Source organism: Protopterus annectens, chromosome 7.part0 (assembly GCF_019279795.1).
Source record: "Protopterus annectens isolate FY-2018-M chromosome 7.part0, PAN1.0, whole genome shotgun sequence".
Lineage (NCBI taxonomy): Eukaryota > Metazoa > Chordata > Ceratodontiformes > Protopteridae > Protopterus > Protopterus annectens.
Window position 1 is genome coordinate 120,455,722 of NC_056739.1, and position 16,446 is coordinate 120,472,167.

The 16,446-nt window shown below is 39.0% G+C and overlaps 1 protein-coding gene across 1 annotated transcript in view; it reads right to left on the minus strand.

The window, feature by feature from the left end:
- SPDEF (SAM pointed domain containing ETS transcription factor) overlaps positions 1-16,446 on the minus strand; it is a 153,171-nt gene that overhangs the window by 186 nt on the left and 136,539 nt on the right. The window contains exons 5-6 of the mRNA XM_044076556.1: positions 11,026-11,166; positions 1-409 (exon numbers count right to left, since the gene is read on the minus strand). The exon at positions 1-409 is cut by the window's left edge and continues 186 nt beyond it. Coding sequence (XP_043932491.1) covers positions 231-409; positions 11,026-11,166 — 320 coding nt within the window. The 3' untranslated portion in view covers positions 1-230. The remainder of the gene's footprint in view (positions 410-11,025; positions 11,167-16,446) is intronic.

Consider the following 16,446-nt stretch of genomic DNA (forward strand, 5'->3'; position numbering starts at 1 on the left):
CAGAGTAAGCTATTAGCAGGCAGTTGTTTTATAAAAGTTTTTTTGTTTTATGTAGATAAATTTATATATAAAAAAGTTTCTTCTTCATAGTGCAGTCTTTCAACAACCCCCCCTAGACTTTAATCCTGGGGTAGTTGATGAAGGGATAACAAGTTGCAGGAAAAAGTCTAATGTACAAGTCTCTTTCAAATGTGGGTCGGCACTGTCAGTTATCTGCAGGTGGCAGGACTTCACACGGGATGCACAAACTGATAGACCAACCGCTGTGAGATGTCTGGTTTCCGGATGATCCCTTTTTTGTAGTACTGACGAATGGAGCGGCTGAGTTTGTCATAGTTCATGGCTGGACGATTCTTACGGATTCCCCACAATCGGGCAACTTGTGCAGAGTCCTCAATCTTAAATATACCTGAAAATATTTGGTGAAAGCAAGAAACAGATAAATATGAAGGAGAAGTTTTATTAATGGTTCTTAAAGTACTACGTGGACCACAAAAGTATTTTTCTTTATATTTTATTAAATAAAATGCGGAATACATACACATTAATTATTTTTGTAACTGTAGATTGATTACTGCAGCATTCATGAGACACAATGTGATTGAATGCACATTACCACATGACTGTAAAGTTATGAGCGCATGCTGATTGCCATGGTAATTGTATGAAAACAATAATTACAGCATCACAGTTGTTTCCTTATGAGATTGATATGTTTTAGTGACAATTTCCAAAAGAAATAAATGAAAATAAATGCTTATATCAGAAGAACAAAGGTAGTGGTATAAACTATAGAGGGCACATGTAGATATGTACTCAAGTGCATTATCTGCTACCCTTAGTTTGCCTGTGATGTCTGTTTCATGATTTCCCCACCAGAACACCATTCCTCTCTGCCTTACCCTCCTGGAATTCAAGGAAATTCATAACTTAACAAGTGAAGTCAGATAAATAAGGAGCAGTGTGTGAAGCATAGAACAATCCATGGACCAAGAGGTCTAGGATAGAAATTATGTCTGAAAGGAGACCTGGCTAGATGCAGGAAGTGCCTGCTGCACGTGTTTAAAATTTATTTCTGTTATGTGAAGATGAAGAACATTTCTGTCCCTGATGTGATGGGGAGGGGGTACCACTTGTTTCACTGCCAACTCCGAGGAGTTTATTAACTGCACCATCCAAGACTGTAAGGCACGCTTCACTGGCAGACAGTGTGTTCATTGGGACACATAAGGGGTATTTCAGGACTCAAGATGTGCCAAATAAGATACTTTGGTACAGGAACTATACTGGGCACAGAAATCACCATACCTTAAACACTGAATCATGCATCTAGGCAGGCACACGATAGGAGTATGTTTACAGCATGAAATAATAAAAATCTGACTAAAAGAGGAGGGCAGAAAATGTTGGGTTACTGGCCACACTTGGAAAGGGCCACATTGCTGTGACAGCTGAGAAGGTGCATTTTTGAATGAGTTATCACAGTATAACAATTTACAAGTATGGTCCATCATTGTTTAAATAGAATTCAACCATTCTTATTAGGTGGGTATACTCTACTATATCATTTATTATTAGTTCATTAGTTATAGTCTAGATTCCTGTTGTAATTGAAGGAAATATTAAAGTTTGAGTAAAATAAGATTAAGATTAAATAAAATAAGATTTATTCTGCTGCTGATAGTTGATATTTAATGTATTGTATGGTGTTTATTATAAATCTAAATACATTCTGATCGTGTGGTGTAGGTGATTTTAACTGAGCTTGCCAGTGAAATATGGAGTCATGGAATAACACAACTAAATTTGAAATGCTCATATATAGAAAATGAATTAAAAAGCCCTCATATTTTGCCTGAGTAAATGTGGTGAGCTTCATATGTATGAGGTTATGTCAATAATGCAGACAAAACACAACCTATCACCATCATTTTTGTACTCTTAAAAGTCATTTCAAGCAAAAAAGTAACACAGAAAAACAGAAGCAAGTGACAAATAGAAAATGCAGTCTGCCAGATTATGGCCTTGTTCATTGGAACAGAGTACAGCTATATTATTTTGGCTTAGAAAGGGTTTCTCCAGCCCCCTTAGGACATTCCTGCAATTCTACACAGTAGTGATGTAGAACATATTGTAGCTCGACGTCTGCCTACCACCAGCTCTTACAAATTTATGTACACAAATGTACTAAATTTTTTCACTCCTTCCACTCAGTACAAAGCCATCTCACTATTCCGTGACATAAGTTTACACCCTACAAAAATAATTTTCTAAAGTTTCAAGACACAGATAAGAGACCAGAAGGAATAGTTACCCTTCTTTTTAACTCGCTGTTTTCTCCCTTACCAATTGTTTGCTTGCTGTACCTCCCTCATATGGCTGATACCTTTTCTTCCTGAAATTTTTGTAAGCATAGTATTTGCACCCTGAGAGAATCTAACAGCCAGCATTCTTCATATTTAGTTGTTTTTTGACCTTAAGATTTTTCTCACTGATGTATCTCAGTTGATGTTGTTCTCCTCACATGATGTACACCAAATGTCTGAACATGCAGTTCCAGTCGTACTGAGCAGGATTGCTATCGCAACAACGCATCAGTAGGGTAAAACTAACCTGCTTCATGACGGTCTAATGTCAGCTCACATTCTCTATTAATGGGTGAACAATCCAACGCCTGGTGAATTTTGCTTCACAATGAGAGGAAGAGCTGACATTGAAGAATCAAAAAGCGATGTCGCTATGAACTCTTGGCCGCCATAAGCCAGTTATCCCTGTGGTAACTTTTCTGACATCTCCTGCTTAAAAATCAAAATGCCAGACAGATTGTGAGGCCCTGCTTTCATGGTCTGTATCCATAGTAAAAATCAAGATCAAGTGAGCTTTTGCCTTTCTGCTCCACAGGAGGTTTCTGTCCTCCCTGAGCTCACCTTAGGACACCTGCTTACTCTGACAGATGTACTGCCTCAGCCAAACTCCCCATGTGACACTGTCCATGGAGCAACTCAACAGGGTCTTAGTCATACTTACCCCCCCGTTTACCCATGCTACATTCAATTTCTTCACTTTGACATACTTACCCCCGCCGTTTACCCACACTACATTTCTTTACTTTGACATTCAGTGCACTGGGCAGAAATCACATTTACTTTAGTAATTGAACCATGACGGACATAGAAATTCCATGCCTTATGCCCAAATCATGCATTTAAGCAAGCACAAGACAGGAGTATGTCTATTATATGAAATAATAAATGTCTGATTAGAAGAGGACTTATGTTTACTTATATAAATATTATATTTGTAGTGCATGATGTACCCGAGCTGTAGTCGTTTCCCTTCTAGTCTGGGTGTAATGCTGGGAGATCTCATACAACTTCCTGGTACTACTGCACTGATAGCAGCATCAAGGCCCACAGTGTCAATCTGATGAGCTTGTCCCCTCCATTCCCCCCAGCTTCCCAAAGCCATGGTGAAGACTGTTCTCGGGCCTATTCCCTAAGGGAGTTTCTCACTATTGTGGGACCAGATGTCGTGTTGTTGTCCTTCAGTGCAGTTATCCTGGGAAATTGCTTCTTAGTGTGGTAAACCTATATGTCAGTGCATTATTTGCATCATTTCCTGTGCACATACCTATGTGCCATGTTTGTACTTGTATTTTGTTGAAATATTTTTGTGTACGTGTGGGAGATGGTTTGAAGGGAAGTGGTTACATGGAGTGAGACTGCACAGCAGGGGGTTGTGGGAAATATCTCTATACTGCTGCCATCTTGCAGTTGGTTCTGAACAAGTAAAATATGTCATTTGCATTTGAATTGGGCTAGCCTTTGTGTCACATTAGAAAAGTGTAGCCTGGTGTGTGATGGGAAAGGCTCTGGTTGTTATGCATTTTTTTTAATCATATTTGGTACGAGTCCATTAATGTTTCTTGGTCAGCATTTAAAATGATATTGAGTTAAAAGTGTTTTGATCAATTTTATATAATTATATATATTATTCTTCTGTGTGTGTGTGTGTGTGTGTGTGTGTGTGTGTGTGTGTGTGTGTGTGTGTGTGTGTGTGTGCGTGTGTGTGTGTGTGTGTCTGTGTGTGTGAGATTCTGGTTACTGACCACTGATCCTATCTGTGGGTCACCCCACAAACCCTTTCATTCTCCTCGGAGGCATCATCCCTATAGCCCTTTTATTCCTGTTAGATCTGTGGATTGAATGGTGGGAACCATGTTGTCATCCTATATGGGGCCTGGGTCTTTTTACTGTGACCCCACTTTTTTCCCTTTGCATGCCAACAATGACCTAGGGGCTGGCATTCAGGGGGCATACACGTGGGTATTCTGCTTCAACTAAGGCCACCCCTTTTATGGAAAGTTTCTAAAGTGATTTACCATGTCCGCCAGGAATTCTACATCGAATGACCATTGCAGGAATGACCCATCAATCCCAGTAGAGGACAGAGGTGGGAAACCCTGCCTCCTCAGTCCTCTGTCTCCCTGGGACAGCTGTTCTAGTACTTGCGTCGGTAAACAAACTAGGTCACCTGGGGTGTAATGAGGTTTTCATCCCTCTATGCCAGTGCAATACCCAGCTTATTCTAGTCTGTAAAGTTAAATATAGTAAAAATCAATATCCAGACCTTGTCTTTTAATAATATTTTTGTTATATGCATGTGTTTTAGTTATTTGTCTTCTAGTAAATGTTAGTTTTGCAGAGGTCTGTAAGTATTTCAGATGTGAATTTTAGTTGTTCTTGTGAAACTTTTGCACGTTTGTTTTCATTTGATTAGGAACAAGTGTAATTAACTACTAATGAATTAGTAGAAGTCATGATTGTGTTATGTACATTACATTTAGTCTGCACAGTGTCAAAGCACTCAAAATCTTTTGTGCTGATTACATTTGTGTTTTCTGTTTCATAGTTAAGTAGCATAGTCCCCATGCAGTTTTGTAAGTATGGTAAACGGAATAGTTCTTACTTTATTCAGTCTGCCTAAAATATTTATTTTTCTATATAAACCAGCTGTTTTCCTTGCACAGCAGTGTTGAATGAGGCTTTCTTGTTATTTTATACGACTGGATTATGACAGATTAATGACAAACACCATGTCCCTGCCAGACATTTATTTGAATAATCTGCTGGAAGGACTGACTGACTAACAATAAAATATTAATCATACAAGACAAAAAATGTATCCCCACGATATCAAGTTTTTATCGGGTTATTACACCCATACAAGTGAAGAATATGATAGATAAGGTACAACATAATTTGAATGAACTTGTATTGAATAATATTATTGATGAGAATTTATATAGGTATTTTTCAATGCCCAACCCCTTGATTCCCATAATACAGGGGTCACCTAAAGTACATAAAAGCCTGTGAAATCTCATGAGGCTAATTATGGCTGGACGAAACTGGTGCACTGAACCAGTATCGATATATTTAGAGAAGCATCTTCGTCCACTAATTAATGAGACTGAACATATATTGAAGGAAAGAAACAATCTCCAACCACAGTTCTGAATCCCTTCTATTCTGAGTACAAAAATATCCAAAAAAATGAATAGAATAAGAAAAACTCAATTTAATAAAACAAAGCTGTTGGGAATGTCCCTTCTTCAGTGCTGAACACAAGGGACATTCCCGAAAGCTTTGTTTTATTAAAGTGAGTTTTTCTTATTCTATTCGTTTTTTTGCATATATTGAAGGACACAGAACATTTTGTCAGTGACTGATATGATTTTTCGAAGAAGGTAATGGTACCTGGAAATTGCATTTTGGCTACACTAGATGTCGTGTCATTGTTCACAGTAATACCGAATGAGGCAAGAATTAGTAGTGTCAGTAGGACAGAGAAAAACTCAAATTTTACGTTGTTGAAAATACAACAAATGCAAGTACTTTTAAAGTTAGTTTTGGAGAATAATATATTCATGTTCAGGAACAACATTTACTGGCAGTGCAATGGTGTTGTGATGGGAACATTGTGCGCCAACAGTTATGCCAATGCTGTATTGGCCGAATGTGAGGTAGAGAATTTACTTAAAAGGTCCTTTTCAGACCAACATTTTATTTTTTCGGAGGTTTGTGGATGACCTCTTTATTTTATGGGATGGGACAGTAGATGCATTAATGGCTTTTGCTGAGTTCATAAATCAGACTACACAGTTACTTAAATTCACATTAAACTGGTCTGTCAGTGAAGAGAATTTTTTGGATGTTACTATTTTTAGAGGAGAGAATGATCAACTTAGTATTAAGTCATATAGGAAGGACTGTCATGTTAACAATTTGAGTAGTGAAAGCATGCATCCTAAATTTATATTTAGGAACGCGATACAAAACCAGTTCCACAGAGCATCTAGATCGAACGCCAATGAAAATGATTTTACACAACAAACAGATAAGACAGTAGTTGAACTAATGGAAAGGAGTTATGACTCTCAAACTATACAACAAAATAGGATGCAAATAATGAGGCTGAGACAGACTAGAGCTAAGCCTTACCTTTCAGATATAGATGAGTATCCTACCCCTGTTGTAAGAAACAGACATCCATCTAATAAATTTAACGTATGTCTTAGTTATTCTAGGAACATAAGGCAATACATGGAAATTATTAATAAGCATTGGAGTGTATTGACAACTGATACACAAATGAGTACGTACATAAATTTGAAACCACAATTCTCTTTTAAGAATAAAAAAAGTTTGAAAAGAAGGCTTTGTAACCCAAGAGACTATAACATCTACAGACAATATAGGGACTGGATCTTGTGGGAAATGCCAGGTGTGCATATACATGGCAAAAGATTTGTTAGTTTTTAGACATCCGGACACAGGGGAATTGTTTAATATCAGGTCCAGTGCAACATGTGATAGTTCGCATGTAGTGTACCTTGCTGTGTGCCAAGTATGTAATAAATTCTGTGTTGCAAAGCGGACAGACAGCTTAAGGATAGGGTGAAAGAGCATTTGTATCACATTAGGAAAAAGAGTACATTTAATGCACTAGCAAAACATATTAAACAAACTACACAACAGCATTCATTTAAATTTGTAGTTTTGGGGAAATCTCTAGAGAATCCAACAGGAGGTGACATTAGATGTAGAACTGAAAAACTAGAGGCAGAATGGATTGTGAGATTGAGAGCAGATAAGGGATATGGTCTTAATGACCATGTACCCTTAAGACCTATACTCAGAAAAAGGCCATTACGTAGATGAAAAGGATGCTATGTTTTTAATGTAGTTTTTACCTTTAAGCATCTGAATGGTTAATCATGTGGCTGGATTTAAATGGTATAACCTGTCATAAAGTAAAGAATAGTTAGTATGATGTTGTTTCATGTGAAAACGATTGTCCTTTGGTTTAGTAAGACACTGACAGTACTTAACACCAAGATAAGGAGTTTAATACAGCATTTATGTGCCTTTTTGTTTAATTAAAAAGTGCCATCTGCTGGAAGAAATTTGCAAGTACTGCAATGCCAAACCCAACAGTTTTTTTTCAAACCATATGCTACGACAGATACTCCAAAGGTATTGGTGTTCTACAGTTACTATATCATTTGATCTCATTTTACTTCTGATTTGTGTATGTGTGTGTGTGTGTGTGTGTGTTAGTGTGTGTGTGTGTGTGTGTGTGTGTGTGTGTGTGTGTGTGTGTGTGTGTGTGTGTGTGTGTGTGTGTATGTATGTACATATATATATATATATATATATATATATATATATATATATATATATATATATAGATATAGATATAGATATATATACACATACCCACCATGTTTTCACAAGACATAAAATGAATCAGGATGGAAAACTGTCAACATTATGGCTGATTTCGGTGTTATACATCACTGGTGATGTGGCAGTGATAAAATTAACATGCTAGTCTGACTGCAGTATAGGGGTCTGTAACATTTATGCAGTAGGAATTAAAACAGGTTTTCATTTTAACATCTATTTACTCCCTCGGTATAAATTATGCCATGGGATACTGGCTGACAAATTCAGTGGCAACTTTACCCCCACCAAGAGACCAGTCACAATACCAGTAGATTGCCAGATACACAGTATTACTGCTGCTCAGGTTAAAACAGCACTGCCCATGGCCAGGAATATAGCGTCTATGGGACCTGATAATATCCCTGGCTGTGTTCTACATGAGCTACAGAGTGAACTGCCACCTCACCTGTGTGTGCCTGTTCCATCACAGTCTCACTTCAGGCTTTGTCCCTACTGAATGGTGAACTGCTACAGTCATCTCTCTCCACAAAGGAGGAGCGACTACAGACCTTGGGAACTATCACCCCATTAGCCTGACGAGTCTGATATGCAAAGCTATGGAAGGCATCATCATGGATCTAATAAACAAGGATATAGGGAATCTCCAAACTCTGGATCCCACACAGTCTGGTTTTGTGAAGGGTAGATCATGCCTGCTCAACTTGGTCAACTTCTTTGAGTGAGTCACCAGAGCTGTGGATGAAGGCAAGGTGGTTCATACAGCCTATCTTGATCTGGCCAAGGCCTTTGATACCATTTCTCACCCAGGAATCATAGAAAAACTCACTAAGCTAGGCATCAACCCCTATATCACTAGTAGGGTTACAAACTGGTTCACAGGTAGAACCCACAGTGTGAAAGTAGGTGACTCCAAGTCAGACTGCTGACCAGTCACGAGTGGAGTCCCACAGGGTTCGGTCCTGGGTCCTCTCCTGTTTGGTATCTACTTCTCTGAAGTCCAGGCCAACACCAAGGGACTCTGGCTGACAAAGTTTGCAGACAATTGCAAGTTGGGAGCTATTATTAACTCCCTGAGTGATGGTGACATCCTACAGAAAGGCCTCACTGAAACCAACGACTGGTGTAAGAACCATGGCCTTAAGCTCAATGCCAAAACATGTGTCATCATCCCCTTTGGGAAAACCCGGGTCCCATGAATTACCACATCGATGGGAGTCCACTGAACACAGAAGGCGTTATAAGAGATCTGGGAACACATGTTGACAGGAACCTCTCTTTTGACCACCACATCGCCACTGTGGTGAGAAAGTCCTTCTATGTGGTACATCTCATTACTAAAGGTTTTGCATCCAGGAAAAAACAGGTTGTTGTCTCCCTCTATTCTTCCCTCATTAGGCCAGTCATTGAGTACAACGCCCCATTTGGGATGTACCTCACTAAACACCTTCAACAACTGGAGAGGCCACAAAAGTACCTCACAAAGAGGATCCTAGGCCTAGGACAGACTAAAAAAACTCCAACTATACTCTGTCTTATATTGCCTACTTAGAGGTGATCTCTGCTTGACTTACAAAGCCATGTCTGACCCAACTCTGTTAGAAATGCTACATCTAATGAAATCTCAATACCTTCACACCACACACTCCAGAGACCTCAACCTCATTACCACAATCAACGGAACATGCTGGAGGTACAGGTTCATAATCCAGTGACTGCCCATACTATGTTCCCATACATGTCAAGCAGAGCACCTCACTGGCCCTCTTCAAGAGAAATCTTGATGAGTGGATGAGAAATAGAAAAGTCACCCAGGGATCACTCCAGTGGCTTTACTCAACAGAGACACTGGGAACTAAGGTTGGGTGGCATGATGCTAGGGTAATCCTATGGGCTAGGCTTGTAAAGGATCCAGGGCCATTAGCCTAGTACACACCTATGAACCTATGATTGTTTGTTAAAATTAATACATTTTAGGTAAATAATGCCTGGAACCATGGTGGTGGCAGCAGTGAAATAACTAAATTACTACACGGTACTGTAGTTTGTTTTGTTTCTCCTGCAGTAATTGTGTCATTCAGTATAATTACCACCAGAAGAATTCTATATTTACCATCTGCCCCACATTTGTCCTGCAGAGCAACAGAGGGCTTGGGACATGTACTGAGCTTCTAATGAAAGTAAGTGTCTTTGATTCATTAAGACAGCATGGCAGCAAGACAAACATATTTTTTATGCTGGGATCACTATTTTGTCATTGTAGTTTTCTAGGGATCTATAGACTTTCCTTGCATTCATTGTACTTTCTGGTTTACACAGAATTCCAAGTACCCCCCTCCCCCATATCTCAGTATGCATTTGCAAAGTAGCCCATGTAGAAATTAATCTTAAGAGAAAAATTGCTGCACACTGAAGCTGATGAGAATGGCTTTTTATATGCAGTAAACTGCTGTCAGATGCAAAAAAGGAGCATTTACTTTATCTTTGTCAGTAAGGAAAATGCGTAGGGGCCACATTCTAAACAATGTCATGTTTACTGTGCCCACTGAAAACCCCACTGTTCTTACTAACGTGTCAAGCTGGCAACCTTTATTATTCATCTAGATTTAGTAGGGTCCCTTCTGCAGTACAAGGGGAGGTGAGGAGGGACCCAGCACACACATCTCACTGCAGTACAGTACAAGGTGAGGTGAGTAGAGACCTAGTACACACATCTCACTGCAGTGCAGTACAAGGAGAGGTGAGGAGGGACGCAGTACACACATCACACTGCAGTGCATTACAAGGGGAGGTGAGGAGGGACCAAGTACACACATCTCACTGCAGTGCAGTACAAGGAGAGATGAGGAGGAACCCAGCACACACATCACACTGCAGTACAGTACAAGGGAAGGCTAGGCCATACACCTTACAGCAGTACAAGGAGATGCTACACCACAAAAAAAAAATGCCCTACTGAGGGTTCTTTTGACTTATTTTAGACATCATGCAAGATGTTTAAAATTCCAAGCAACTGCATTAAAGGATCAAGGAAATATTTCTCATGCATAAACCAAAATCCTGCTACTCTCTAAAATATTACACATACAACCAGCTTTTTTTTTTCTGCAGAATAGTTTGCAAATTATGTGTCCAGTAAAAATGAATGGGAAAGCAAGCAGAGATATAGAGTTTTTACTGGTTAAAAATGCCAAGGTTAATTTGAAATCCTGAATGTCGTATATATAAATACATTCAAGAAGGATTAAACCATCATATAAAAGTCTACTTTTCTCACCTTTTTCTTTGTTAAGCCAGCGGATAAACCTTCCATAGTTGTGTGGCTTCAACAGGAGTTCTTTTAGAAACTGCCAAAGGTGAATTGGCTGGCCTGAACATGAAGAGTCAGCCTCGCTGTCTGCCCATGCTTCTTCTGCACCTGAAAGGTAGCAACAATATTGAGATCAGTCTGGTGTCCAGCATAGTTAAGAAAAGAGACACAGCATAACTTCAGCCACAATAACTGACATATACATACACACACACACACACACACACACACACACACACACACACACACACAATCATGCACACACATACACTCTTACGCACACACATGCACTGTCATGCACACATTCTTACGCACACACGCATGCACTCTCACGCACACACACACATGCACTCTCATGCATACACACATGCACTCTCATGCATACACACCCTCCCACATACATACTCTCTCACGTATACTCTTAAATACACTTCACACGCTCTCTCCTGCACACACACTCTATCTCTTGTACACACTGTCTCCAGCACACATACACTCTCTCGCGTGTGCACACAAACACACACAAACACACACACACACACACACACACACACACACACACACACACACACAAACATGCACACTGTCTCACCCACACACACTCTCACATACACTCTCTGTCACACACACAAGGTCACACACACTTGTACACTCTCACATGCTCTCTAAATTAGAATAAGTACAGAGATGACAGAAATACTTATGAAACTGTGATAAAACATATTCAGAGAAGCAACAGTACATGCACCAAACAGGTATTAAACAATCATTAATTTGTGATTTATGCACTGATTATTAAACAGACAGTAGTATATGTATTAAATGAACATTAAGTTTTCATTAAATCTCAGTGATATATTCATCAAAGAAGTATTAAACAATAATTTAGTGATTAAGCAAGTATTAAACATCCATTAAGCAGCCAATGTTACCTGCATCTACCCCTTACTGAACAGTCATTAAAAGGGCAGCATTATCTGTACATACCCCTTACTTAACATTCATTAAAAGGGAAACGTTTTCTGCACCTACCCCTTACTGAACATTCATTAAAAGGGCAATGTTTTCTGCATCTACCCCTTACAGAACATTCATTAAAAGGGCAATGTTTTCTGTAGCAAGCAAGCATTAAATATTAAGCAGTCAGTGCTATATGTGTCAGGCAGTTATTGGGCATTCAGAAAAAGGCAATGGTTTACACATCAAGAAATTGTTAAACATGCATTAAACAGTGCGAGACCTGATCTTAGCAATTGTTATGCACCCTTGCTTTAGTTGTTAAGAGAGGACATCACACTAAGCAGTTAAATCTGACAGTACTGGCAAGCAAATGGCAGTAGCAGAATTTCTGGGCCACAATTGAAATTGGTCTAGTGGTATTAGTGCTCTAGTTTAGAAAATACATAAATAAATAAAAAAAATTGTCTACCTGTTGCCTGTGCTACTAATCTATCCCTGACTTTCTGTATCGTGTTATACTGTCTTTTTGAGAGTGCCCGCTAAATGCTTTATGGCTTTGAAAGCCAACTTAACACTTGGCGCTTTTTTTTTTGTAACTAGTAGTATGTGAAGCAGATTAAGGTTAATGCACTCCAAGAATTACGATTAGGTCTCTCATCATAACCCATCATTATGAGTCGTCTACGTGGATACCAAAATTCAACTCTCGAGGTGAATTTGTTGGCATCCATACATAATAAGCCAGTTATGATCAGCAATCTGATCATAATCCTCTGTGATAAACAGCCATGCTGCACAAATCTGTATGTCTGTATCTCTCTCTCTCTCTCTCTCTCTATATATATATATATATATATATATATATATAGGTCTACTTTGATTCACTCAAAACTAATTTCACTGAATTTCAAAACACTCACACCAAATCACAAAGTTCTAATCACTGAACATTCATTTTACTGAATCACATTTCACTGAATGTAAGTACAGTTGGGCAAATAAAGTTTTTTTCTTTAAAATAGAAGTATGATAACATATTGTACATGGTGATTTGAATTATATTATTATGTATATATACATATATATGTATATGTTTATCTGTTTTTTTCTGTTCCACTGTTTAATATATTCAATATATTTTATTTTTCTAATGTATGTAATTATTATGGTTAGAAATTTTCTCACTATAAAACATGGGCTGGTGTGATGCTTACTTATAATTTTACACTGACAACACCAGGGGGCTAAATCGGTCACCGATCTGTTTTTTTCAGCTGAGCCGAATGGCTGCATGATGGAGCTACCTGAATGTTTGTTCCGTCTCATATTAAAAGTACTTTTGTACATCTAAAGTGCTTTTGGGTCTGAATCTATATATATATATATATATATATATATATATATATATATATATATATATATATATACGCTGAAAGTTCTAATCACTGAACATTCATTTTACTGAATCACATTTCACTGAATGTAAGAACAGTTGGGCAAATAAAATGGATATGCCCTTTTCCCCACTGCAGTGCGATCCTGGAGTTAGTATATATACTTAGGGGGGTACAGCCCTCCACAATGAGAATGTGAGGGGGCATAGCCCGCCCACCTTTTGGTTTTATATTGTTAGCTTTCAGTGAAATGACATTCATAAATATAAAAGCTTAGTAGGAAGGGGGCTACACCCTCCACAGCCTTCAATGTGGGAGACTGCACCCCCACCCACACTCCCTTACTATATTTACTAACTCCAGGATCGCACTATAATGGGGAAAAGGGCATATATGTTTTATTTGTCCAACTGTACTTACACATACACACGCACACACACACACACACACATATCACTTCAGAATCTCGAATTACTGAAAACTCGAATTTCATGTGGTTGAAACCATATGATCAAATTTTCAGAAACCCAAAATTGCAAAGAAAAAAAAAAGAAAAAATTACACAAAAACATCATTTCTGCAGGGGGGCAAGCCCCCCTGCACCCTCCCTACTTAAATATACCATCTCAGTGATTGCACTATAGCAAGGAAATGAGAAATCTTACATTCTTCTGCATAAAGCGTGGAATGGAAGATTTCCCTTTTCCCCACTGTAGCGTGATCTCGGAGTTATTATATTTAAGTAGGGGGGCTTGCGCCCCTGCAGAAACAATGTCTTTGGGTATTTTTCTTTTTTTATTTCAGTTCAGGATTTCGAGTTTCTGAAAACTCGACCATATGAAGTTCGAGTTTTCAGTAATTCAAGATTCTGAGGTGAAACCATATATATATATATATATATATATATATATATATATATATATATATATATATATATACACACACACACACACACACACACACACACACACACACACACACACACAAAACAGTATGGGTGTGTTAGGTAAGTATTTAAGACTGTTTCATGGGGAATACATCATTTCTATTTGTCCTGTAGTCTGCGATTTTTATTACCCCACCCCAAGTGCTTTTTTATCTTTATAATATCAAGATGCCTTAATGAAAACACAGAAACATCTGAAAAAATGCAAGTCTGATTTTGTCAGCTCTGTGCACACAATGCCTTGTAATAGTGTTAATTGTTCTTGGCTGATGAGGTGTGGCAATTTATACCCACCATTATCCTTGAAGCTTTATATTGCTTGTCCTTCATTGTTATAAATTGATTATTATGTCTTTGTGTTATGTAAGCCTCATGATCTGTCATTTTTGAAAACTAGTTAAATCCACAATGATATTATTTTAGTGACAAACTGGGTTTTACAGTGTTCTTATTTTATTGAATAAATTTGAATTTACGACAGTGCAGGCTGATTACACAGTGAGCGCCACCTGCGATAATGTCATGGAAACGTTATATGAGTCCTGCCTCCTTTCATGTGGTTGCCTATGCTATGTGGAATAGATTCATAGATGAATACTAGGCTAACTGCCCTGAAGAACCATTTAAAGCCAAGCCAATATCCTGAGGTGGACTCACCCCCCCCCCATTATGCCACCCCCTTTGGTGCAGAAGGGGGTGGATTATATTTCCCACAACAGGTAGCTGGACTACTGTTATTGCAGTACAGCATGGGGGGGGTCTGCACTCCAGGGTGTGTCATCCTTTGGGTGACATGATTAACAGAGGCCCCATATGCTTGAGCTGGTGATGGGGGTGGGGTTGTTCTACACTCCAGGGTGTGGCATCCTTTGGGTGACAGTATTAACAGAGACCCCATATGCTTGAGCTGGTGATGGGGGGGGTCTGCACTCCAGGGTGCGTCATCCTTTGGGTGACATGATTAACAGAGGCCCCATATGCTTGAGCTGGTGATGGGGGAGGTGTTCTGCACTCCAGGATGTGGCATCCTTTGGGTTACAGTATTAGCAGAGACCCCATATGTTTGAGCTGGTGATGGGGCGGGTCTGCACTCCAGGGTGTGTCATCCTTTGGGTGACATGATTAACAGAGGCTCCATATGCTTCAGCTGGTGATGAGGGGGCTGTTCAGCACTCCAGGGTGTGTCATCCTTTGGGTGACATGATTAACAGAGGCCCCCATATTCGTGAGCTGGTGGTAGTGACAGCCCATCTGTCTGAGTTGGTAGCAGTAGGAAATCATCTATCTGAGTTGATGGTAGTGGGACCCCATCAAAATGAGATGGTGGTAGTTCAGGTGGATACAGAAGATCCTATGTTTCTTAACAAAATGAGATAGGGAAGTTCTCTGATGCACTGGCCAGATTTCCCCAAGTAATGTAAATGCCACCATGGGTATCCCCACTGAAAAGAGGCAGCTAGCGTAGTGGTACTAACGCAGGCAAATACTAAAAAAAAAAAAAAAAACTTTGTTTTAAGGTGCAACAGAATCACTACAAATTAGCACTGAATTATACCAGATGTTAGAAGGCACCACATACCAGGAAATCACTGAAATTAAGTTACTTTTCCTGTATTATTGGCAAAGTACTATTTACTATCAACCCCTATTTCTATAGACAAGTACTAGGCCATCAGTCCGCAGACCATTAAATGCCCAGCCAAAAAAGTTCCTTTTCAAATGTTTACTCTAAGCTCAAGAAAACCATGACAAAATGTTTGGGCAGCCTCATGTGATACCCCAGTCAAATTATCTAGGTTTATCCTGAAGATAAGGGTGCTACTCTGACATACAGTGGAACTTTATCCAGAGGTGAGGGATACATTAGAATATGAATCTAGCAAGTAAACATGTCAAATAAGCCACTTGGGTTTCATTTTACTCAGTTTCCATGCAGCTTGGAAATGTCACTGCAAAAATAACTGCATGATGGATAATGTATAGTTATAACAAGTAATGTATAGTGTTATGTACAGTATAAAATGCAACATCTTGCATGCACACAAAACATGAATTCTGTAGAGCAATGCTGGTTGTGAATTTCAAAAA